We start from the raw sequence: 25,916 nt of genomic DNA on the forward strand, positions 1-25,916 counted from the left end.
ACGAGCTCAACTACATAGCCTAGGAGAGTGTCAGCAAACGACTGTGCGTTATCTATGAAAGTGTGTGCTTCATGTAAGCGACTGGCAGGTAAAAAGCCGAGAGCGATGGGCATTCCTGCCGGAGCATCAAAGGAAACGAGAGACACTGGGGGAAGGGGGCTGTAAACGGGCTGGAAAAAAGGCCCAATACTTACCTCATCGTCTGTTCTCTGGAGATGAGCAGGAAGCTAAGTCAAAGAGAAGAGGGTCAAATCAAAATAAAATTTCTTTTGTCTGTTTGACATAATTTAGTAGTATGCCAGCTATATTAAAGAAAGAAGTTAATGAAGAACATCTTACCTGTTGTTGATAGATCTTTGATTGACCTTATTTTGGAGGAGCAGTTTAATTCTGAATGGACTGCTAACCAAAGTGGATTGCTGCCATCTTAAAACTTCAGTTTCACAAACTTCATAGCACGAAATAGGATGATATTCCTGCCAGAAATATGCTTGGCTAACTGAAGTGTTACAGAATGTGTCTGTGATATTTACAGGCAAACATCCACAGAAATCAATGTAATGAGAAATCACAACAGCTGTTACAAAAAAGCATTTTTTAAACTACAATGAAATTTTTGAGACTATAGTTGTTTCAATCCACTTTTGGTTTCGGCACAGCTTGAACTAACATTTAGCTCGTCCGTCCTGGCAGAATTAAACTAGTTTCTCCAAACAGGTCGTTCAAAAAGCTATCTACCACTGGTAAGATGTGGTAGTTTGTTCATAACCTTTCCACAGACTCTTTTCAAATGATCAATTTAAGATGCCCGTAAAGACAAAATCAAACACATCCAACGAGTCACAAATCGTGCCTTTTCCTGACCTAAAACTACTCTTTACTGAACAGTCAGGTCAACTGTCAAGTTTCGCTCCCACCCTGTGTCGCACTTCTGCGCACTCTGCCCTTATTGGGACTTCCTGTAGGAAAGGCTGCCAACAGGTTTTAATTTCCTAGAAATGACATGCTCAACCTATATGAAACTGTCAGTAAAGCAGTTCTGTAGAGTGTGCATTCATTACCCTGAGGCATTACATTAGAAGTTCCTGAAATGAGACATTTGAGTGTTACTAGTTCGTAAAGATCCATCAGATTTCATGTGTGAATGGGACCACATACATGAACACAACACCAGATTCAAATTTAAACAAAATGAGGAACACAGACAAGTCTCAAGTTTTCAATCAAGCTTTTAATGAAAAGATCATAAAATAACAGTTATTTTTCCTCACTGCTGTACATTAAGACTGTAAGGTTGTGAGTGCTGAGGTCAGCCGTATTACACTTTTTATGACACTTTGAGTTTGCGAGCCCCGTCGCTCTGCACGGCGGTGGCCCTGACCTGAATACGAGCTCTCTGAGGAGTGGAGATAAAGAGAGCCCAGCCTGGGTGCTGCCAAAAGCCACAAAAAAGGGTCAAAGAACCTCACCTTCAATACTGCTGTGTGCATGTTGGGCGGTGTTTGCAGTCTAGACGGTGGCATCTGTGTTTGCGTCAGTGGAGGTTTATGGGTGTACATGCCAACAAAAGCACACCTGGGTGTGTACACCTTTGCATGCAATGTGTGTTTGCCAAAGGGGAGGGCTTCTTGCCCTTTAATTATTCATCAGCAAAGACCCTACATGTCCATTTCTGAACCTCTCTGCCCCATAGATCCTGATACATTATTGAGAGGCTGTTCCTGAAGAAAACCAGAGAGGAAGCTCTATACACCCACTTCATGAGCAGCTCCACTAACCAACTCTTCAAGTATTAGTTCCTTTTTTAGCAGCTAATCATGTCTGTCCATTAATGCAGTGCACATCAAGGTGACACAGTGCCTTTAGATATCCGTAAAAATATGCAAATAAAAGGTTATGTATGAAAATATGCTGCTATAAACTCTTTTCAAAACAAGAACATTTTGGTTACAGAAGGACGGCAAAAAAGTATAAATGTAATGGCAAGACAGCAGATTTCGGTAAACACTGAAAGTTTTTGAGGTAATTTGGTGTTTTCTATTCTTAGTCATTACAGTGGAGGTGCAGTAAATACTGAAAAATGCAGCAGAGCAGAGCACTAATAGAGATTACAGTGGACCAAAGGGCTAAAGCGAGCGGGTCAGGTGTATCTGAGATAAAGCAAAGGGACAATAAAGCTTAGGCAGGGTTTAATGGGACAGGAGGCCATTTTAAAACTAGGCTTTGGTTCAGTTTGCCAAGGTAAGGAGGAGCATCTCCATACTAAATAGACAGAACAGCCCCTCTACAACATGAAACACCTGAATGGTGGTAAAAGTAAGAATTGCAAAAGTGTCAAGATGAATGCAGAGATGGGTGCAGTCTCTCAAATGAGTTTCTGTCTTCATGGATGCAATTTTAAAGCTTTTCTAACACTGCATAAATGATATGGTATCACAATGATGAGGTAAGAAGAGAAAGACAAAGAGTAAACCGTCAGGTAAATCTGAACTGATATGAGAGCTTCTGAGTTCTCACAGACGCTTTAAAAACATACAAAGTGCACTTAGTAAAGCTATCTCATCCAATGTCTCTAAAATCCGCCTAACAGACACTAAAAAAACAAACATGTAAAAAAAAAAAAAAAAAAAAAGATGGAAGAAGTGGTTTAAGACAAGAAATTCAAGAACATTACCATTCAGAAGTGTGAATTATGTGCATGTTTCTGCTGTTTAGTTTTTTGAATTACTTATTTTCTTTAGCATCAGCAGCATGGCAACACCCAGGGAGAGCAAGCTTGAAAAAAACAAAACAAAAAAAAAATACAGTAGCCTCCGCTCTGCACAGGCAGTGTCCAGCCTTTGTCCGCAGACACACACACATAAAGGGGTCAGAGTTCAACTCCTCTCAGTGTGCAGTCAGTGAGAACTCAAGACTGCATGGGTAAAAAGCACCCATCGTAAAACACATGAAATAAAAACTTTACAGACTGTCAGGTATAACTGAGGATATAGTAAATGCCATAGACCATTTTCTTTAAGTTGGTGGGGGGGGGATACAAAAAAAAAATACATCAGTTCTCCCACAAAAAAGTCATCTTCACAGATTGTGGTTAATGGCTATGTTTTGTGTCTCATCTTAGATTCAGCTTGAAATCTTCCAAGTAAAAACAAAAAAGGGGGTCATGCCACCACCTCAGACTCACATACTGAGTAAATTCTTTGAAGAGGTGAGGGCAAGCCCAGAAATAAATACATTCATCAGCGACAATAGACATTTGATAAAAAAAAGAACACTGTCAATAAGTGTTTGCGCCAACTTTGTTTGAGGCTCGGCCAGCCGGAGGTTTGTGCTGCTTTTACCCACAGAATACAGACAAAGAGAAAAAAAAAAAAGCTTCAAAAGCAGAAAAATGAAAACATTCACAGTTAAGACTACGAGAAAAGCCTGTTTATGTGTAAAGCACAGATCAATGCTACATTCTCCAGATAGGTTTCAAGAACCGCCAGTATGAGATGCGTTGTGTTATACAAGTAAAGCGTTGAAAAATCGCCCGACCAAACAGAAGAGGTACTCCTCAAGTGAGTTTGGGTAAACAGAGGCGCAACGTTGAGCTAAAAGACACCGTTGAACAATGCTCTTTGATTAACACGTCAAGGATGCACTGCCCACCCCCACCCCCCCTTTCCTGTGGTCCCATCTGAAGACAGGCCAGAGGGCAGGAGGACTGGGGTGCAGGGTCACCCCAAAGCCAGCTGGCAGGGAGGGGAGGAGGGGGGGGAGTGCCCTTAAACCACACACCCTCCCCCTTATTGAATATGCAGTAGCCCCACCCCATGTTTAATGGTATACTTTTGTTTTGGCAGCAACATCTGTGGAAAAGCATCTTAAAAAAAAAAAGGAAGAAAAAAAAAAAAAGACCACCTTCCTGACTGGCCGAGTCTCGACTGAGGTCTGTAAAACTGTTAAAGTTCATGTAAACAATGAGATAAATACATATGTTTCTTTTTTTAGAGCCACACATGGTTCCATAATCATTCAAATGTGCTTTGGTTTAAAAAATAGTTTGTGGATTTGGGTATGAGCTTTTCTTTCTTCTAAGTTCTTTGTACAAGTTCGCAACTATTTTCTGAACATACCGTGTTACCAAATAAAATGTAGAGTTGTTTTTTTTTTTGAGCTGCCTCGCCTTTGTCAAGGCTTTTTGTGTTAGTTGAAAAAGAATCCCCCCGTTTTGTCTTAAATATGAAACTAGTGTTTTTGCTTTTCCCCCCTAAGATTAAAATACAGAGAAATTGATACAATGCTTTATCTTACAAATGTAGCTGAGAGTCTGCACTCACAGACACAGAACAATCCCTGAAGTACTTGAATAGTAGTAGTACTAGTAATAGTAGTACGGTCACAGTTTGGAGTTTTTTTTTTTCTTCGTTATGTCAAACAAGCAAGCATTCAAATGCAACTGCAAAGTCTCTTTGCAGAGATGGCTAAAGATTACGTTGTACAAACACCTTTTGCATCACAGATTTTTTGCTGTAACGCACAAAGTGTTGACAGGTACAATAACATTTGAAGGCAATGCATTGTGGACTCCCTCTCAAGCTAGAAGAGGTCACAAGCAACAAAGTATCAGGCGATAAATAACAGGTTTTGTGGTTGGGGGGGCAAAGTTGGGGAGTGTGAAAAGTCCACATGTACCATGCAATATCTAAACAGCAACTGCTGAGCAACAAGACAGAAAAACTCCGGGAGTCCAGGATGCAGGTACCTCTAAACGATAGTGACATTTGTGAAACTTTAGCTGCATCCCTGCGATAAGAACATTTCACAGACCAAAACAAGAGGACGAAAGAGGTATTAAACAAAACCTTTCAATCAAGAGGACAGTTAAAACAACATAACAGAGGAATGCCTTTACTAAAAACTTGTAGCGAAGGTTAATAACCCACAGTGTGACTTTTTAAGAGTAGATACACTGGACAGGTACCGGAGAAAAACAATAAAAATGGTCCATTCTCAACTTGTGGTTGCTTATGATGAGGTACATCTTAAAATAGTTTAAAATAATTTAAAACAATTCTGTGATAAAATGGAATACAATCAGCCAAAAAAGGAAAAAAAAAAGATGCTGCAGGAGACCAACAAGTTGCCCATCTGTCCAGTGCATCTCTGCTCCTCTCTTCTTATTACAAGATTTCACAAGTCTGGCTCAAAAAAAAAAAAAAAAGTAACTTAAACTTCACATTAAAATTCTGATAATTCCTATCTTTTTTTGGTCTGAACAGAACACATAAAATGTCATCAGGTTCTGTTTTTTTTCCTTTTTCTTTTTTTTTCTCCTTTTTTAAAATCAGGGAATATAAAGTGATAAGGACTCTGGACACACAAAAAAAAAAGGAACAAGAGTTAAACTTTACTAGTTCTGTCAGGTGGTAAAGTTTTCATTATACCGGCCCACCAATCAGCACAAGCTTTCCTTGCAAACCACAAAAACCATCATCATTCTCAGAGTCATTGGCCAAAACTCCCTCAAACGAGTGGATTTCTTTGTCTGGACTTTAGAATATAATTCATAATTTGTTTTATACAGCAAAAAGAAATTAAAAGAAAAAATAATTTAGTATGCTATATATCTTAAGTACATCTTTTTTTTTTATTAAACTTTGGTTATGAACTTGTCTAGCAATGTTTTGTTAGTTAGCTCTGCTCTCCTCAACATTCATTAAGATCTTTGGAACACTATACATCTAAACTAACCAACTAACCACTATTTGCTCCAGGCAGGACGCTACAGTACACTTTGAATTGGGGCCACAGTGACCCGGACCCCTAAAAAAAGCTAGATCTGACAAATACAAACAGCTAAAAACAACATTAATGCGTAAAATCTATGAGCATTAAAAACCTGTGTTGAGAGATGGGCAGGTTAAAGCATTAGGTGAAAAGTTACCATAATCTACACACTTTTTACAATTAATTACATAGGAACTTTCAACTAATCGACAGAGTTCATGAGAGTAATCAGAGGTAGCGAGGTCACAAGCCTATATAAATAGACTTCTTTTTTTTTTTTTTGAGGGGAGGAAATCTATACACAAAAAAATAAAATAAACGTACCCACTGAACATAATGTTCATTTTTAAAACACCCCTCCTAAGCCGCATTAAACCCCTACCCCACCCCACCACACCACAACCTGGATCCCCCCCTCCCCTCAACAAGAAAAAAAAACAAAAAACAAAAAAACCCCAAGACCTTCCAGTTTAAACATTCACTGAAACATGACAAGCTCTTTAGGTAAAAGAAGTACCACAAGGGGTGCAACTTTCCAGCAAGGATTCACTCCTTGGAGCACTAGCAGGCAAATCTATAAAACATTGAAAACTCTTCTATACATCAATGCAAACAGCCACAGAGAGGACACCGAATATTCTGTCCTCCCCGACCTTAACCTTCTATCTGAACTTTCAGGTAAAGCATGGAGATGGTCCCAAACCCAGTTACCCCTCCTCTTTCATGCATATAGCATCACCAACATCATAAAGGATATAAAGCTGTCAGGGTAAAAATAATATTTTTTTTTTACTGAATTATTGCCAGTATTGTTTGCACTGATTTTTGGTCAAAATAGCTCTGGAGTACAGATGGGACTCTTGAGTTAATCTGCTTTAAGAACAATCTGAAAAACTCAAAACGCCTCAAAGAGTGAAGAGAGGAAGGCTGCTGAGGGGGTATGAGGTGAGGGGGGCTTGAAATTATATCAGTACCCACATTCACATTCAACAAACGAGATGTCATGCCACTGCATCATGGTTTCGTGACTTTGGAGAGAGACACACAAGTAAATTGTCCCTCGAAAACTCCTGAGAGATGAGCACACGTCACTCGATATAAAAGATGACCTGATCCTGGCACCAACAAGATCCCACTATCAATAAGAGACCACCTCGGAAAGCAGCAACATCATTCACTCATCCAGGGCATCGTAAACTGGACTTAGTAAGTAGAACTATGTGTGTTTTCATGTGAATGTGTATGTGTGCATTTCTTTGCTTCTGAGATGGATAAAAGGTAGAGAAATGTTCCTTTTTTTTCGTATTCCCATAGTTCTTTGGCTTGATGCATTTTTAAGAGGGTGAAGTGTGCATTCTCAGGTGACTGATGAGGTTGCGTTGCTGGGTAAACTTCCCACCACATAGCTGGCATTCGTACGGCTTCTCCCCAGAGTGAACACGCATGTGCTCCGTCAGGCGGTACTGACGTGTGAAACGCATGCCGCACTCTTCACATGCGAAAGGCTTGAGGCCTAGATGGCTGCGCATGTGGCGTGTCATGGTTCCCCTCTGGGTGAACATTTTGCCGCAGATGTTGCAGGGGAAGGGCCTGGTCAGCCAGTGGCTCTTTTCATGTTGTCTCAGCGTTGCAGGGTCTTTGTAGCTCTTACTGCAGACAGTACACTTGAACGGACGCGTTTCAGAGCTAAAGTTGGAGGGACCTACAGAAGCAGAAAGGTCCTCAGCTTCCTCCTCGTCTTCCTCTTTTACAAAGGTCCCACCCTCTTCTTTGATGTAGAGCTCGTCCTCGGTGTGCGTCTCCACATGAGCATTGAGCTGCTCAGAACTGGGGAAGCCCTTACCACAGGGAATGCACACATAGAGGTTGTCTCCGAATGCTGGCTCAAAACCTTCCTGCCGGTACACATAGTTGACGCTGTGGTGCCCTCCTGCTGATCCTCCTCCACCTCCTGCACTCTCTCCATCACTTTGACCACTTTCATCACTGTGTTCTTGGCCGTTTTCTCCTCCTTCATCCTCATCTTTACACTGGAAAGACTGGTCAGATGCAAAGCAGCTACTACTACCTCCACATATCCCAGAGGAGCGGCCTTCTTTAGGACCAACAATCACACCGTTAACCAGGGGCCTATCGTGCTCCTCTGACTTCAACCCTGATGCCTCTTTCTTTGGCCATTCATTTTTGCGAGCAGCCTGCCGGGTTTTTTTCTGCGGTGGAGGACCATCGGTTTGGTTTTGGGATTCCTCTGAGGTTTTAGAAGAGGAGTTGAGCTCCATGGTCTCTGAGATGCAAGTGTCTACACCTGGTAGGGTGGTTGAGGAGTCATCCAACGAGGCACTGTTGGTTGTGGATACTGAGGCAGATTGAGGGGACTCCTGGGAGTTGCTGTGCGGGCTGAGGGCATCAGTGGCTGTGCCTGCAGAGTGAGGACTCTTTTTGGACAAATCAAGTCCAAGATCTGGCTCTCCAGCACTTGCTCCACTGCTAAGATTACCGTTACTGCTTCCATTCCCCCCATTTCCTGTCTTCCCAGAACTGCCGACAAACATCTCATCATCTGAGAGCTTGTCCCGAAGGCCTTCATCTGGCTGTGGTTGGTCGGCATCGGAAGGGGTCGGAGGATAGTGGTTGTTAGGGCCAGCAGGGGTAGAAGAGGAAAGGCGCTGGTTGTTGAGGCGTAAGCGGCTAATGGGACCTGGAGTGGAGGGTTTTCCTGGCAGGGGCTTCCCACCACTGCGCTTGAGCTTCTTTCTGCACAGAGCGGCGAGGTCATGGAGCTGGAGGTAGCTGGCTGCAGTCAAGAGGGCACTGAAGTTCTGCTCATTGCTCTGGTCTGAGGAGGTCAGAAGCTTTCCAGTATAGATAAAATCCAGAACTTGTCTAAAAACAGATGGGTTGACCATCTCTGTGTCAAGGTTAATTAGGTTATCGTGGAGGACCAGAGATTTGAAGTAAATGCTGCTTGCTGCCAGGATGTTCTTGTGAGCACGGAAGAGTGCATTCTCCACCACAATGATAACATCACACAGGAAGCCTTTGGCTCTCTGCTGGTTGAGTTGCAGCAACAGTTGTTTGGCATGATTTGGCAGTTCCATTTCCTCCTTCCTTCTCTCTCTCTTCCACAACGAGCACCACCTAAAGCTGAAAGACAAGGAAGGAAAAAAAAAAAAAAGAGGGTAAAAATGTATTTCAGTGCAAATGCAGTGTTATTCAATACCACGTGTAAACCAATACTCAAGACAGCAATACAAGATTTGATTTTTTTAATTTATTTTTAGTAAGCTTGAATTTATAGTTAACAGAAACTATTTTTCATGACTTAAAAAGAGCAACCAAGCTGCGTTTCATATGACCCTGCCTACAAATGCATAAATTCTAGGTCTCACGAGGAAATTAGCACACTGTTAGCACATGCTATACACAACATTGCAGAAAAGAAACTGGAAACCATGTCCTCTCTTTCATCTTCCATTTTAAACAAATTGTTACCCTACATAGATCAAGTTCTGATTGTACACATTGCCGCTGTTCTGGCACAAAAGCCACAGGGGCGGGGAGGAGGAAAGGGTAAAGTAACTATTTTCCTACGGTGCCTCCTCTCAGCTTCTCTTCCCCATTTCAACAGAGTAACTCTAGTTTCGGTGGGGTGCCCTCTTTGGAAACATGGCTTACACTCGTCTCCATTAGGTCATGGTAATGTCAGCCCTGCCTTATTGTCTGAGGGTGGGGGTCGGTGGCACAGCAGGGCCGGGGGAAAGGATTAGGTGACACCTGAGCAGGTAAAACTACACAGAAGCTTGGGCAGAAGGGGAGGGGAGGGTGTGGCTCAAAGACAAGGACGGCACCACTTGATCCTCCAGAGAGGCCCTCATTTATGGAATTAGGATGGGTGAATCTCATTCACCGATGACCTACAACATACCACGGTGCTCTTTTCCCAGCCCAACATCAAAACATGATTTGCTTTTCTTTTAGGCTTTTTTAGAGCTGGTGAAATTAACCTATATGTTTAATGCCACTGAACTCACCAGGGAACAGCACATTTCTTGAGATCATGCGGTAATGTAAAAAAAAAAAGTCTTACTTAAGCCATACATGCATGTGAAATGTGCCATTTTAGCTCCATGCCAACATAGAAAATTACAAAATTTCAACACAGCAGGGAGAAAAGGAGTGCTTCTTCTAAGCTAGTGACAGAAGTATGAAGCTTGACAAATGCATATCAGTAAAGTTGTTTTTTTTCCCCCCGATATCCTTTATGTTAACAGAACACATATGAAAGAAAAAAAATTAACTTTAAAAAGGCAGCTTCTCTAGCTTGAATTCTTTTGAATGCAATTGCAAAAATGAAAAAAAAAAAAAAAAAAAAAAACCCAACCTTTTATTCATATTTTGACCCAATTTGGATATCAGTTTCTAATTGGTTTAACTAGTTAGTTTGGCTTGGAAAAAACAAACTGACAAGTTAAACAGACTCCAGGCATTTTCAGCCTGTGTTTTTGTATCCATTGTACAAAAGTATCCACTATTTTTGAATCTCCACCATGCTTACTGGAGATACTTAAAATACTTTGTACTTAAAATTAAATTGATCATGTTGTCCTAAAATAAAATAAGAAGAACAATTTGTAGGTTGCTTTAGTTCTGTGGTGAATAATAAAAAAGGCATAAATGAGTATTATGTAGTCAAACAGAGGCATGAAACTCCAGCAGAACAGTGTATCAAAATCTATGTGTAAACATCTGTTAAACGTTTGCCTTTACAAAAGCCTTAAGGAAATAGCATAAAAAATAAAATAAAAAACCCACATAGTAGTGATTTTGCTGTGATGTCTTGACTTTAATGGCTTTATGTGCAACAGAAGAAAAACATGAAGTTTTGACCTATTAATACCCGTCTTTTACACAGAGGAGTCATAACTATACAACAACCAGCCTAAAATAAAGAAGCTCCACCTCATGCCACCATAAAGGCTCTAATCCTTTTTAACCACTGGTTGCGCCTTATCTACAAAAAAGAAACACACAACTTCAAACCACCACTGTTCCCTTTATGACAATTCATGCAGATTGGAGGCAGGTCTATGAGATGTCCATGTATTCTTTAACACAAGTCGGCATTGGCATCATCTAAGAGACAACCACTTCCCACCTCACACATGTATGCCAATTTGGCTTTGTAGCTCCTTTCACACAACACTTTAAAGCCAGGCTTTCTTCCTGCCTCGGTGTCATGTGAAATGACTGCAACAGATGGGGGGTTGTGGTGGTGGGGGTGGGGTCGAAGTCTGCTACTGAGGCTGCAGTGGAGGTAGTCACAGAGCAGAGTTGGCGAGTAGGTGTGAAGTGGATGGCTGCACGTGCAAAGCTTCACTTTGCTGGTTCCACGATGTGTAAAGGCACACATTGCTACAGAACATGGCTGACTTAACTGGTTTATGTGTGAACAAATAAAGACAAATTAATGGGTTCGTTTTAACAGCCTTATCACAAAACCATAGTATGTGAAAGACACTGCATTGCTGACTAAAAGGTGTGTTGTACACCAGTAATTGGTGTTTGTAAACACTTGAAAATGCAAAATGGAAAAAAAAACCTGAAGTTATGTGATTCTCAGGGGAGTGCCCAGTTTCCAAATACCCTCAGGGAGTCTATAGATCTGTAATCTCCTCCTTTTAAATGGGCACATCCTTCATCAGGAAACCTAAAATTTCATGCTCAATCAATCACGTTCTGCCATTTTACATTTTCAGACATTATGAACAAAACCTGTATTTAAGGTCTGCAAGCACGACAATGTCAAGATGAAAGGACAAACATAAAAATGCAAGCTATTAGTATGGAAGGTGACATCATACGAAGGGAGTTTTTTTTTAAGAATGTGACCCTTTCTGGCAACACTGAACATTGCTGAAGTGTAAACCAGAAACGGCTGGGGTCTGTCACAGTCTGACTGGCTGATACAATCAGCTGAAGTAATCATTACTCTCAGGTCCACGCCTGGGCTTGCCTCATCTGCTTTGACACTTCTCCTCATGATCTTCCTCCCCTCCCCCGTCCTTCTGCTGCACATCTTTCCCTTGCTCTTTTATCTTCCCACTCTCACCACTGTCTCTCTGGACCTGCAACCACATCTCAGGAACAGTTCACTGTCCCTAATGTTGATCATAATGAGCCATTCTGGAATACATAACCCATATCTGTTAATCACAGAACCAGCTTCAGGGGTGTATGACACTCAACCCTGCAGGCATTAATGAACAAGAGAGCTGCTGGAAAGGAGAGCCTCTGCTTCGATGCCAGCCAGGAAGCCATATATCATTCAAGTCTCTTTAAACATACACATCTCTGCATGCTTTATGGTGGATCCAAGACACTTCTTCCTGCAGGCCAACATAAAAAGGGGGCTGGGCTCAGAGTGAAAAACCAGTGCAGGAGCAAAAAAAAAACAAAAAAACATCCCCCACCCCCCTCCTCTTCTCATCCCTCGTTCTCCCTCTCCTTCCCCCATCACCCACACAGCTACACACTTCCCTTGGCCCCTTCAGTGCTGTGCCGTGCCGGCTAGATTCCAGGGGGCTGCTAATGGATTACTGCTGATCTATATGCAGCTAGGGTGGGACACATGTAGTCCCAGCTCCCCTCCTAATGATGCTGCCCAGGAAAGAGAGATGTATTACAATAGGGAAATGATAGGCCCACACCATCATGGCACCTCCATCTGTGAGTGCCTGGCTTCTTATGCATATTTAAATGCAAACTATAAGCAGTCATTCCAGTTCTTTGGCAATAAACATGATCTAAAGTTTAGAATTATAAAAGATGAACCCGCAAGACGTTTCCAGCATGCTAGTTGAACCTAGCAAGAAGGATTACCTGTGTACATGTAAACTGTAACTGGTAGCATGGTCAGAAATTTCCTCTGACCAAGATTGGCACTGCATGAAATTTAAAGTAAGCCTTTTTGCTTGGACTCTTAACAGACCAGGAGGAATGCTGGTCTTGTAGACACACGATCAGCTTTACCTGACTTTAGCGTCAACCTTTTGAAAAACTTAGACATAATGATAAAGGGGTTCAACCTCACTTTAAAAGGTTCAACCTTGACCTCTCTCAGAAACCTGCTGATGAGAAGAGCTGACACGGATGTTTACCACAAAACAGACAGACATGAACTGAATAACATACCCAGGTGTTGATTTATGACTGTAAACTAGCGAGCGTTAAAGTGCCCCGAGCAGTGAATTAATGTCAGCCAAATTAAACTAGTTACACGAGAGCTGGGCGATCAGGTTCGGCCTCATTTACTGGCGTCTTTTTTGTTGTTTTGCATTCCTATGACTAGGAGTTTATGGATTACACATCAGGTAAGTAAACCTTTCAAAGCCTGTGTTCATGTAGCGAAGGTGGCTGAGTGAGCAGTGGGCTGTGGCACTAATCTCCTCAACAGAGGGTAAGAGAGCCAAGAGAGAGAGGGCAGAGGTGAGGCAAGGCAAAGTCCTGTGATGCAAAAACAAAACACACCCTACTATTGTGAAAGGTCATCTGCTTGCAACCGACAAAAAACAAGACTGAGTAGAATTTTTAAAAACATATTCAGCCTTTCATGACGATTTCTTTTAACAGCAGAATAATGACTTCAAGATCCTGTCACTGAACTCTTGCAATCTGCACAAAAAGGATTAGAGGTGGAGACATAGAGACAAGCTGAGAGGCAATCATGTACAGGAGGAAAAAGGCATTGGCCTGCACATGCACTTAAAACACATGCACACTGTCACACAGAAAGAGGAGTATGCTGGTGGGCAGAGGCAGTGGGGGAGGGGTCAGGGGGATGGTGCAAAGCCAGTTTGAAATACAAACACCCAAGCAACCAGCTCTCAACATGGCTGACCTTGCTGCATGGGTATGGCTGATCCATGCAGGGCTCACGTGTCCCGCAATTATCAGACTGTCGTTTCTCTCATATGTGAAAGGACAACGCACAACGTAATGAGGAGATTAAAGCAAACCGATAGGCTTTTTACTCCTAATGCTAGTTCTCATCTAATGCAGTATGTGCTGCATCAAAGGAAATGGCAGAAACCCCTTTCCTGATTTATTTACATCTTGGCCTGAACTGGCTATACAAATACACACAGTTGCAAACAGAGCTACATCAGGAAGTGGGGAATACAAGTGCACCTGGCTGTGATAAAAAAAACCTGGTTATTCAAGTAAAGAGCCAATATCTACACCAGAATTAAAATAATAACTACAGAGCCGAAGCTTTGGAGACATTTTCCTTGCAGAGTATTTGGGTAGGGCAAGCTATGCATCGATGAGGTGACAGGTTCTTACTAGCTGCATATTTCACAAATGACCCACTGTTGCTAAAACAGCATGTTTATTTTGGTATTAGAGTTCTCTGGTTATAAATATGCACTTATTGGAATACTGCAATGTCTTTCCCCTTTATCTATAGTACTGCCACAACAATACGTTGCCTGTTTGACCTGCAATACATGTAGGACCTCATTCAGAAAATCTATGAAGCACATAAAAAAGCTAAAGAAGCTGGTGAATTCAGCAGTGTTCCGCTTTTTATATAATTGAGGAAAGCAGTTTTTTCCATTAAATTTTAGAAATCTGGTTATTATAAAGTCAAAACTGTTACAATGTTAGACACAAAAAGGTAGACCTCTAACATCCAGTCATATTATGAGAGAAGGCCTCATCACCAGGGAGGGTGCACATTTATACCACAGCCTTCAGAGCTTTAAATTTGTGATTTCAGTTGCTGTGATTTTTGCTTGAAATAATTTAAAAAAGCCACAAGCATCGTCTTCATGACAAACAGCTGAAATGCTTTGATGCAAACAATTTGCTGGAAGCTTGGATGTAATTCTGGAAATATTTGTTTCCAGAAAAGCTGCAGGTCAGACATCTTACTGTTCAGAATGGAAACATACTAAAACAATGAGACTATTTTTTTGTCATGTAACAGACACACACAGAAAAAAGGGTATGATCCAAGATGCTATTTAACCAATGCCTGATAACATGGCTGAAAGGGGAAATAAAGGATCTGTCCCACAGCTTGAAAAAACACTTCAATTAGGATTCAGCTACAATGCAGACAAGTCACGCTCGGGGTGCAGTTCAATGAAAAAGGAGGGGCAGAGGTTACCACACACACGACAAATACACCAGAGCTGTGCTTCACAGGATTAACGTACACAAGCTGGAATAAAACCAAAGAAATGTTCGCATCTCAGGAATTTCCTACATCACAACATATCCAAAAAAAAGTGTGAATAATAAAATATCATGAAAGAACCTGAAGCCAAATCTAGAAGGAGGAAGAGGTAAACAGGTTTACATGAGTCTTATTTCACTTCCTCAAATTTACAGTAAAGATAAGCCCGGACACGGATTGTATGTTTATGTTTCTTTCACAGGATTCAGTTCAGTAGCTTTTATTGGCAACATCATGATGAAAGTATAACATTATGTTAACAAAATGTCAGGTATAAACAGAAAACATAGAAAAACACAAGGTTTAAGGAAATGAGCAATGTTTGTTTGGACAACACAAGTACCGAGGATAAATTTCACTACTGTTTTAAAAACTATTTAGCGATTAAACAATACACTCTTTCAAAGATATAATAAACTACTTATTGGTATTAATATTTAGATTTTGATATGGTAAAAAAAAAAAACAACAATATATCCCAATTGCAAATAACATAAAATCAAAATTACCTTTGGAGCTGAGTTACTTGATCTGACATCAGCTTGGCATCGCTCTTTTCCAAACAAAACGCTCAAAAACAAATTTGACCAGATAAATAATTATTCTGTTCATATTTATAGCTAAATATGATTTTAGACATTTATTTTTTTTGCATGGTTGTGTGTATATAACTGCTTAAAAGACAATGCAAATGCCTAGGTAAGTATTTTTTTTACATTTGTTAAGAAAGGTAAAATAATCTCACATATTATTTTCCTATAAATGGATTTAAGTGAAAAAATGTATAAATCATTCAAAAATTGGATTTAAATTATTTTCTTTGCATTTAGGAGCTACTAATTTACACTTCCTTGTTTGTACTGCTTTGTTTTTGAAATAAACGTTAAGTTTGTTGAGTACATGAACTTACTTTAAAAATATAAAAATAAAACGTGTTCATAAAGACATCTAATTGTGGTTTTTATGCCAATGAAAATGGAAGATGAAGGCTGAGATGAAAGATCTGTTTGCCTTAGAGAACAACTCATCCAAGAAGTTAACCAGATTTAAAACAGAGACAAAGAAAACATCACTTCTTGTGTTTTATTTTCCCCCATAACAAACAGGAGTGTTTGTCATGGTTCTGTGCATGAGTGTGCATTTCTGATCTGCATCATGTCTTATACTGCATTAAAAGCGACTCTGGAGAAAATATATAAGTAGAAATATGAAGAGTTAAGCATTGATGACAAAACTTTAAATTTTTTTTTCTAAACACATTTTTATTTCATTCTAAAAGACATTCAGAAAAGAAGCAAAAAGTCCAACAGAAACATTGAAACATCTAAGTTAACAAAGCTCCATAGTTCACTTTGTTTATCCGCAAATACCCGCACCGTGGCACAGGATGGCAAGTCGACAGCGTTAACATAAAAAAATCTAAACACAAAAAGGAGAAACATTCTGAGCAAAGCCAGGGCTTCTCGTAGAAACAGAAACAGTGTTCAACATTTTTTCCCCTCAATCCACCTTTTCAGTACGCGACTGAAGTTTAATGACAAAAGGATCAGAATTAAAGGAATAGTTCAGATCTTTTACAAATAGGCCCTGTGGAAAGGCTGCACAACGGCTTAGTGATTAACACTGTTGCCTCACAGCAAGGTCGTGGGTTCAAACCCCAGGTTGGACCTGAGGTCTTTCTGTGTGGAGTTTGTATGTTCTCCTCGTGTTTGCGTGGGTTTTCTTCAGGCACTCCGGTTTCAGCAGCAAACATGCATGTTAGGCTGCCTTCGGGCCCAGGCCTCCCATGAAAAACAGATCTGAGATCTCAATGGGACTTGTCTGGTTAAATAAAGGATAATTAAAATGAATGACTACAATCTTACCTTTTGTAGATATTTTTGAACAGCTGGTCAATCGTGGACTGCTGCCATCTTAAGACTCCAATCTTAAAAATGTTATGGCATTTTATGTGAATGTTGGCTTAACACTGCCGCCAATTTCACGTCACAGAGTTATTCAGACAGAAATAATATGATATTCCTGTTGGATGTGACCCCAGGCTACATTAAAGTGTTACAACTATCTGTTGCTGCCATTTGCTCTTGCAAAGATTCTCAGAATTGGACGTAAATAACCAAGTAATGTGAAATGTGTGTAAGGTTAAATAAGCAGCCTTCATTTGAATTGCTATGACATGTTTGAGACTGGAGTCGCTCTGAAATGGCAGCAGTCCATTTTAGTCTAGGCCATCCTCAAACTAGCCGTTAGCTGCTCAGTCCAGTCAGAGTTAAACTTCATTTCTCCAAACTGAAGTCACTCAAAGATGTACAACAGGTTGGATATTAATTGTTCATAACCTTTCCACAGAACTCCACTTTGAAAGATCTGAAGTATTGCTTTAAGTGCACCTGGCCCAAAACCGATAAACACCTCTATCATTGTTGGGTTGACTGACACAGAAAGTAATGGCGAGCATGTGCATAGTAGGCTAGACGCCATAATTTTTCTGAAATTCTGTTTTTCAAATGCAAAGAAGCACTAAAACCTTAGTTTCATTAATCCTTATTGCGGAAACGTGTTAGTAGAAATCTGTTTTTCTTACCAGAAGCACTGTTTGCATGCAGACAAGAGGTTAAAACAAACTGTTGGTTTTAAAAAATATCCGTGTTAAGAGTGGACAAAGCCTTAAACCTTCCCTGCCAGGAGAACTGTAACACTTGGCATGTACAAACATACTATATCTGACTATGTGCCCTCACCAGAAGTGAAGTGATCAACCACTTCACTGAGATATGATTAGAGTGATAAAGGAACCTCTGTCTTGACAATAAACATGATGAGATAACCCATTCCTACTTTACCCCAGTTTGTAAAAAAGCAGCAAACCCACATGACCTGGTGCCTTATAGTTTGGTTGGGTAAGTTCGATGGTTTCGCAAAGCTACCCCCCTCCCCTCTTCCTACAGCTTTTAAACAGTGCATAACCTTCTGGCTATCAGCACTACATTCCACATTCTTCTTCTTTAAGAACAACAACCCTGCCCCGAGGTGCTTTTATCTACTGAACAAACCAAACTGTCCGCAACCAGGCAGCACGGAGAAGAGAAGACCGACCTGTGCGGCTGCAGCCGCCTCGCGCAATCTATAAGTCCTCGTCCAACATGTCAGCAGAACATATAGCCTAAGCAGCCTTCTTAATGCATTGTGCTGCCCACACATGCCACAGTAAGCCATGATCACACTGAACACAGGATGCCGAGTGTATGTTGAGAAGGGGAAGGGACAAGAAGGGTGAGGCAACCAACCTGATCATGAGGATCATATGAGGAACGCTGGCCTCAAATTACCCTGCAGGCCAGAATCTGTTGTCCATACAGTAATCAATGAAACATGTCACACTGATCAGTTGACTTAGTCATTTTAATGGCCTGAATTAATTTGTTTGACCCTTTACTATTTAGGTCACATACATTTACGACTACAATAAAACATGAAAAGCCTGGCAATAAAACAATGATAAAAACTACAGTAAAAAACACCAGATTACTGCCATTCTCACACATATACAAAAGCCCATTTTCACTGACAACTTCTGCATAAGCTTATAAGCAGTAGTGCAAAAGTAAAACCCAGGAGCAGAATGAGATCGAGTTGATTTAAGCTGCAACTTCTACAAGTTAAAAAAAATGTTTTTTTCCACCAGTAGTATTTAAAAACTCAATCATCGTTGGAGGCCAGCAGGCAGAGCCATGAACACTTCAACTGCACTTCTCTGTGGGTGTGACCCGCCAAAATAACATCTCCTAATCTTCATATTAAAGGCTTCGGCACCCTGTGACTTAGAGAAGGATAAAAAGTCGTGAAAAACAAGACAGATTTTTTTTTTATAGGTTATCGAGTTTAGAAACAGGTCAAGACCATTCAAGACGATGCACCATGCCTAACAGGAACCAAACTGTTATTTCAAAACTACTTTTTAGACAAACCTAAATGTTATTGGGCAGATAATGACTTCTGTTTTCTGGATTTTACTCAGTGGCACATTTTATAAGATCAAAAATGACCTAACTAGAGTGTTCCTTTTCTTAATGGAACCTAAAGTAGAGGAAACGAATGATTGGGGGCTTAAAACCAGCAGCCAGTCAAGACAACCCAACATTACTGACATTCTTGTGCCCCATTATCTCCATGCCTCTTGGTGCTTAACCAACACTGATCACCTTGGGAGCCAAGCTGTCTTCACACCTGAGCACAATAAGTGTCCTCAGCCAGGAACCCAATATTCAAAATATGCAACATGGTAAATGAGCAATCCAGGTCACGGTTTCCATCAAAAACACTGCAGTTTCAGGTCACTGTAACGTCACACCCACACTGGTTCATCTAAAAGCTATAAAAAGAAATACAGAAGCCACAGCATCGATTAAATCCATTTAAGCACGACGTTTTAAAACCTGGACCTCGCTGCATCCACATTGTGCTGGGTGTGTATATCAGCCAATCCTGTTAAATCATTTTAATTGGACCTACCTAAGACTACAGGGGCTTAACCTACATATAAACAATGAGGGTTACACCAAGTGAAACGGGAGCGATGGGATCTCTTTTTTTTTTTTTTTTTTTGGTGATTGCGCAAAACGCGGTGCGTAAAATTCGCGTCTTTTACCCCGAAAAATGTAATTAGTAAAAGCCTGCTTAGATGGCAGAAATCCACTCGACTCTCTGTCTCATTTTTGATCAAAATCTACTGGATTTAAAAGGTTTGTGGAAGAGTGGAGGTTTGTGGCTCGTGTCTGTCGCCAGGGCTCTGCCATCCTGCCTGGTAATGATCGGGTCCCCAGCCGTCCTGTGGGGCATCTCCTGAACGCCTCACGAAGCCAAAATAAACGCGGCGATATTTGCAAACAACCTGCTCTGCGGTTTTACAGCAGGAGCCCTGCTTTACAGCTCGCAACAGACGGCGTGAGGGGTTTCTCAGCTTGCCAGGCAGCCCTGGTAGAGCCAGAAAAGGCACCACCAGAAGCAGACAGAGCCCCTCTTTTTTTTTTTTGTTGGCACGCCGTGGAGAGAGGAAAGAAAAAACGCGATTCCTCCTCCTGCAGCAGCTGAGGGGGGAAGAGATCCGATCAAACAGAAACGGAAGCAGCTCCGCTACCCGTTTATAATCCACCTTAAAGAGAAATAATGCGTTTTAAATACCTTATCACATCGGTAGGATCGTTCTCAAGCGTTCTCTACCATCCTCCTGCTCATCTCACAGCCTTCGGGACGCCATGTTGCAAAGCTTATGACGTTAGGCTTCCTCACCCCTGACCCACATTTGAATAGAAACCAGCCCAGAGCGCAGCAGAGAAAAAAAAAAAAAAAAGAGAGAGAGAGAGAGAGAGAGAGAGAGAGAGAGAGAGAGAGAGAGAGAAAGAAAGAAAACAGCCCACTGTGGGAGGGTTTGGACACTTTCTCAAACCAGAACCCCTGGCAAGTTTACCTGCAAGATGGCAGGAGCAGAGGCGCGCAGAGGGAGGGGGGAGTTGTTGCTTTTAAATCGTGATTGTTGATTTTTCTATAAGCAGCCAGGAAGCCGTGATCCTGCTGCTGAATGGAGGTCTGCGTTGGAAGATAAAACTGATTGCAAATGCAAAAAACAAATAAATAACAAGAAAGGTGTGGGAAAACCAGGAAGGTTTCTTGTCCGGTTTCACCTAAAATGCTGTACAAACAAATGCCTGGATACTATCTCACTTTATGTTATTGGCTTAAAAGATATAAACTTCGAAACAAAATCAGCACAAATCATTTCTCAAACTGATGGTCAATGTGTGCTTAGATTAAAGATTTGTAAGCAAGATTCATTGACTTTGCGTTTGTTTACTTACAGAAACTGAAAATAGGTCAACAATAGCACCTTCCACGGCACACAAAAAGTCAGACAGTTCTGATGTATTGGTACACATTTATGCTCAGATTTGTTCAATAAAGTTTGCAGATAAAAGTGCTTTGTTTACATTGAGTGCGTACCCACATTTCAAAATTTTATGTTAACACATCTGAAAAATTACTGGATCCAACGTTTTCAAACTGCGCATTTTGTTCACAGTAACCTTTATTATCCCACCTGAGACAATTTTTTCAAAAATCTTCAGGACCCACAAACCATGGGTGGGCCATCCTAAAATGATGGTCAAAGTACTGAAGAAGTGTACAGCTGGCAGTCACTAAGCTAGATTTGAAGGGACATTAATGAAGGTGATATACCCAAATCCCATATCTGTTTATCAATGATTAAACCAACAGTATTTCTTTATCTTTTCAAACAGTTACTATATTTAGCCAAGTTTTATGAATTGTTACCCAAAAGTCTTCTATTTGGTAAAAGTCTGTAAAGGTTTCTGGTCCTTTTTACCATGAAACTAGACTAAAATTGTAAAGGTTGTCAATTTAAAATGAAAAACGTATATTTTAATTGGAAACCTAAAATTGAATATATATAAGATATATATACCACCCTTAAAAAGTCCATCTGCATCAACCTCTTAAGCCTGCAGACCAAAATGATACAATACTTAAATTATAGTTGTAGGATGCACAAAATCACCCAGTGGGCCACAAATCCTTTGTCCACTTTGAACACCCCTGATCTATACTTAATGTGCATTTAAAAAAAATCTTAATCGATTTCAAGATTTATGTGCAGTTTTTATATAATTTCCTATCTCTTTAAGCCAATTTAGAACTCCAGTTCAATTTGAAATTCAAAAACTGTTTCAAAGTTTTTTGATTGTCTGTTTTTTTTTGGTCACATTTTATTTTATCTTTTATTTTTGAATTCTTATTATGTGATGTTAACTCAAGGGTTTTATATGAAGTGTCTTTTTGTACATTTTGTACAAATACTGTATCTTATCTTATATTTATATAATATTGAACGGTCACAGCATTGGCAGTGTGCAGTATGTTTCTGCAGGCTCAGTCCTCATGGTGAATTGTGTTTGCACATCATGCACGTACTGCAGCCACCACAGAAACAACAGCAGCCTCTTGAATCTGTTTGTTAAATGGGCTTAAGACAGTTGTTGCAATCTGAAACTTTAAGCACAGGAGTAATTGTACAAATCCATAAACTTTCTTTGCATTTTCCTGTTTTATTCGAACTGTATGATGCAGAAAATGGGTTTCGTCAGGGATTCTGGGGTTTTCAGTATAATGTGTGCACACTCTGACCCAGGGAGTTTTAAAACCTAAGTTAACCTGGTGTTTTTTATTACTATTATTTATTTTACAAAGTGAGGCAAATGAGAGAATGTTGGGGTTCAGAGACTGGGCACCAGATGTGCGGAAGTGTAACCATATGCAGACTCCTCCTCTTTGCACCGACTATCAACCCCTCTCCTTCCTCAGCCAAAAGAAACCTGGAAAAGCCTCAGTGATAGGTTATCACCTTCCATGCAATTTACTAAAATGACAGTTAGCGCTTAGTCTCAATAAAACTACTTCAAGAAGATAATTATTTATCCAAGAGAAACTCCGAAGGAACCAGATAGCATAAAAAAAACACATTTTTGGGGGCAAATTGTTCACCTTCCAGGAACATGGATCTCATGGCAGCGCGCCAAAGCTCTCTGCTGACACCGTGTGGTCGCTGCATAAACTGCAGCTGATGCATGCAAGCTTCAAAAAAAGTCATGGAGAAAATTCATTTTTAAAATTAGACTATATGGTTTTATAGATATTAAGCCCTCACATTGAACAGGCTAAGGGAACCTATCAAACAGTCTCTGAACGAAAAGAAAGCTCTGTCCAGTTTTTCATGAAGATTTAATCTAACTATCTTTATTTATTTAGGACACATTTATATGTTTGACATGCCAATCATCCGTGTTTATACAGTTTATAAAGTCACGCTATTTTTTACATATTTATATACATGTTTAATCATACTGTGCATGTTTAACATGACTGCGCATTATGTAAAATGTGCAAATTTATAAACCTACAAAACTCTCCATTCTAATAATTTACATAAATCATTTAGAATTAACAGCTGTAATTCGACCAGTTAAATATTTAGATATGCATATCTGCTCCTACATCTTTGAAAAATAAAAACAAATTGGAAAATTTGAGGATCCAAACGATGCTGACACTTTAACATCAAGCCAACGGTTGGATTATGCTGGGAATCAGTGTTTAGAAGGGCCGGCTTTTCCGTGAAGCAACCTTTGAAATGAGAGAAAAAGACAAATAAAAATAATTAATCCTCAGATTGACAAAAAGGGACATTCTTGTTAAATCAAGAGGCAAGAAGAAGAACGAATAAGAAAATAAAGAATGAAAGTGCTGTAAGTTTTGAATTGTGATCAGGACTTATATAACTCACTGAATGTTGTGTAAAACTCAGTAATTTAGTTCAAATCAAACGAAGAAACCAATTGCCTTGAAGCAGTTAACATGTATGTAAACTTTTAAACTGAGTGAAAGTCATGTTGTTTTAAAGTACTCGAGTAAATAAAATTAGGGTTACTTAACTTGAGTTATTTCAGACATTAGAGCACAACTTGATATTTTTATAACCAAAAACAAAGACACTTACAACACAGAAGTTATTTTAAAGTTTTCCAAAAAGATTTAAGCATGCACAAAAGTTACAGTTTGAGTATTTGTGGAATGAAGTTACTCCAACCTTTTCTGAATATCTGAGCTATGATAACTAAATCCGTTTATTATTGAGTTGTAGGGGTTTACAGTGAACCCCGATTTTTTTAAAAGGGCTCAGCTGTGTTTTTTACACACTGAAGGCTTAAACTGAGCAAGGATTCCTCTCACCTCCTCTTACAGCAGGGTCTCCACACTGTGGAGAACAGCGTGGCTCTGAGCGCACGGCACCCCCTGACGTACAGAACAGGAGTCAGCGCAGCGTTGACTCTGGGCAGAGTCATGAACGGATCAGTGCCTTCGTTTTTAGAGGTGTGGCAGGAGGTGCCAACGAAGTGACAAGCAACGATGTTTGAGAACAAAGGGAGCCAGGCACCCAAGAAGAACGCCGCCACCACCAGAATGAGATGCACCGAGGAGCGCTTGGTGTCCCTCTCCTCTGAGGGGGGCTCCCTCCCCAGCTGGAACGTGGCGATGGCAAACAGCCTGATATTCAGCCCGATCATTATAACCAGCATGAATATGTTACCAATGAACGTCCCAATGCTGGTGATCCTCCTGGCTACCCCGACTGGGACTAAGTTCTGCACACCCACGATGAAGAACGCATAGAGCCAGTAGGCGCAGATGACCAGCAGGGTTCTGTTTCGGGTCATGCGCTGCGAATATTTCATCGGCGACGCCACGCAGTGGTACCTGTCGGCCTGCGCGGCCAGGATGGCCATAAAAGACAGACCCAGAAAGGTGGGCACGATGTAAAAGGTGTAAGTGGGAGACGTGAAATAGTCCCTCACGTCCAGCACGCCCACGTAGTAATAAGAGACGCCGGTGCATGAGGCAGGAGCTCAGCATGTACATGGAACGGTTCTCGGTGCGCAGCGTCCTGCTGAGCAGAATGCAGAGCAGCACGGACATGTTGAAGAAAATAATAGCTGTAGCCAGGAAGATGTTAAAGAGAAACATCAGCACGTTGCCAGAGCTGGTGAGGGGCAACACGGGAGACAGAGTGAGGCTGATGTTGGTCATAGGTGCAGAGAAAAGGCGCGCGTCAGAGAGTTAGGGTCTCATAGCGCAGCAGAGGAAGGGGGGATCACTTTAGTCTCATTTATGTAGGAAGCTCATTAACACGAGTGACAAATTCCCTGGGCCCATCTTCAGGGTCAACAACTTGTTTTTCAAGCAGTCCTGCTGGAACAGGACTCAGTGTTATATATTTATAATGAGCAGCGTTTTGGATTTTTTAAGTTTTTGTTGCCACGTCAGCCCTCTGTTCCTTTAAAATAAATCACTTTTTAGTTTCTTCAAATATGAGTCTGCATTCTGTGTTCATTTCACTGCAACCTGACAGCTGGATCATTTATGTGCAGTTTCTGCCACAGCATGGATCTGCTCTGGATCTGAATGATCAAAACAATATGTTATCAGAGTCAGGAGTCTGTGGTCACAACCTTGAATCGGATTTACAGATCTTGGTGTAAATCAGACATTCAGCAGCCCCATATTTAATATACACAGGCTGGCAGTGAATCTAGACCTGGTAAATTACAATCAAACACATGTGATGAAGGTGGTAAACAGCAATATTGTGAGGATTTGAGTTTTTGAGTTATTATTTCAGTTTAGTTTTTTCCTGGTTGTGTTGTTCTCAGTATTCACTCCTCCCCTGTCACTCTTCTGCCTTCCTTGCCACGCCCATCTCCACCTGTCTGCCATTATCCCCACTCACCTGTTTCCATTTACCTCGTCAACCCCAGTGGACCGAGGGTCCAAGAGGACGCCTCGCTCTGCTCTGCGCCACCTTGAGGGTCCAAGAGGACGCCTCGCTCTGCTCTGCGCCACCTTGAGGGTCCGGAAGGACGCCTCGTTCCTCTTCGCCACGTCGAGGGTCCAGACGGACGCCTCGCCTGGTCTCCGAGGACGACGACGCCTCATCTCAGAACCGCCGAGGGTCCATGGGGATGCCTCCCTCCGTTCTGCTCCTCCGAGGGGACGCCTCGCTCCGCTTCGTTGACTCGAGGGGTGGGACGGATGTCTCTCCTTGATCGGCTCCGTCGAGGGTTTCGATCGACGTCTTGCTCAGCTCCGCCACGTCATGGGTCAGACAGGACAGTCAGTTTGGGCCCTCTGCCTGTCTGGTCCTCGTCCACGCCTGTCTGGTCCTCGTCCACGCCTGTCTGGCTCTCGCCTGCTTGGTCCACGTCAGCCCGGCTCTCGCCTGCTTGGTCCACGTCAGCCCGGCTCTCGCCTGCTTGGTCCACGTCAGCCCGGCGCC

The 25,916-nt window shown here is 41.3% G+C and overlaps 1 protein-coding gene across 1 annotated transcript; it reads right to left on the minus strand.

Annotated features, from left to right (window-relative positions):
- Positions 1–1,211: 1,211 nt before the first annotated feature.
- hic2 (hypermethylated in cancer 2) lies at positions 1,212–20,331 on the minus strand. The gene is made up of 2 exons (XM_017412235.3): positions 20,195–20,331; positions 1,212–8,916 (listed from the first exon to the last, which is right to left on the minus strand). Exon 2 carries the CDS (start codon positions 8,868–8,870, stop codon positions 7,107–7,109), a length of 1,764 nt encoding a protein of 587 aa, XP_017267724.1. The 5' UTR covers positions 8,871–8,916; positions 20,195–20,331; the 3' UTR covers positions 1,212–7,106.
- Positions 20,332–25,916: the final 5,585 nt, after the last annotated feature.

The sequence above is a fragment of the Kryptolebias marmoratus genome, linkage group LG1 (genome assembly GCF_001649575.2).
Source record: "Kryptolebias marmoratus isolate JLee-2015 linkage group LG1, ASM164957v2, whole genome shotgun sequence".
In the NCBI taxonomy this organism is placed as follows: domain Eukaryota; kingdom Metazoa; phylum Chordata; class Actinopteri; order Cyprinodontiformes; family Rivulidae; genus Kryptolebias; species Kryptolebias marmoratus.

Excerpts from the sequence above, each read along its gene's own strand:
- hic2 (XM_017412235.3), bottom strand. The coding sequence starts at position 8,870 with ATGGAACTGCCAAATCATGCCAAACAACTGTTGCTGCAACTCAACCAG.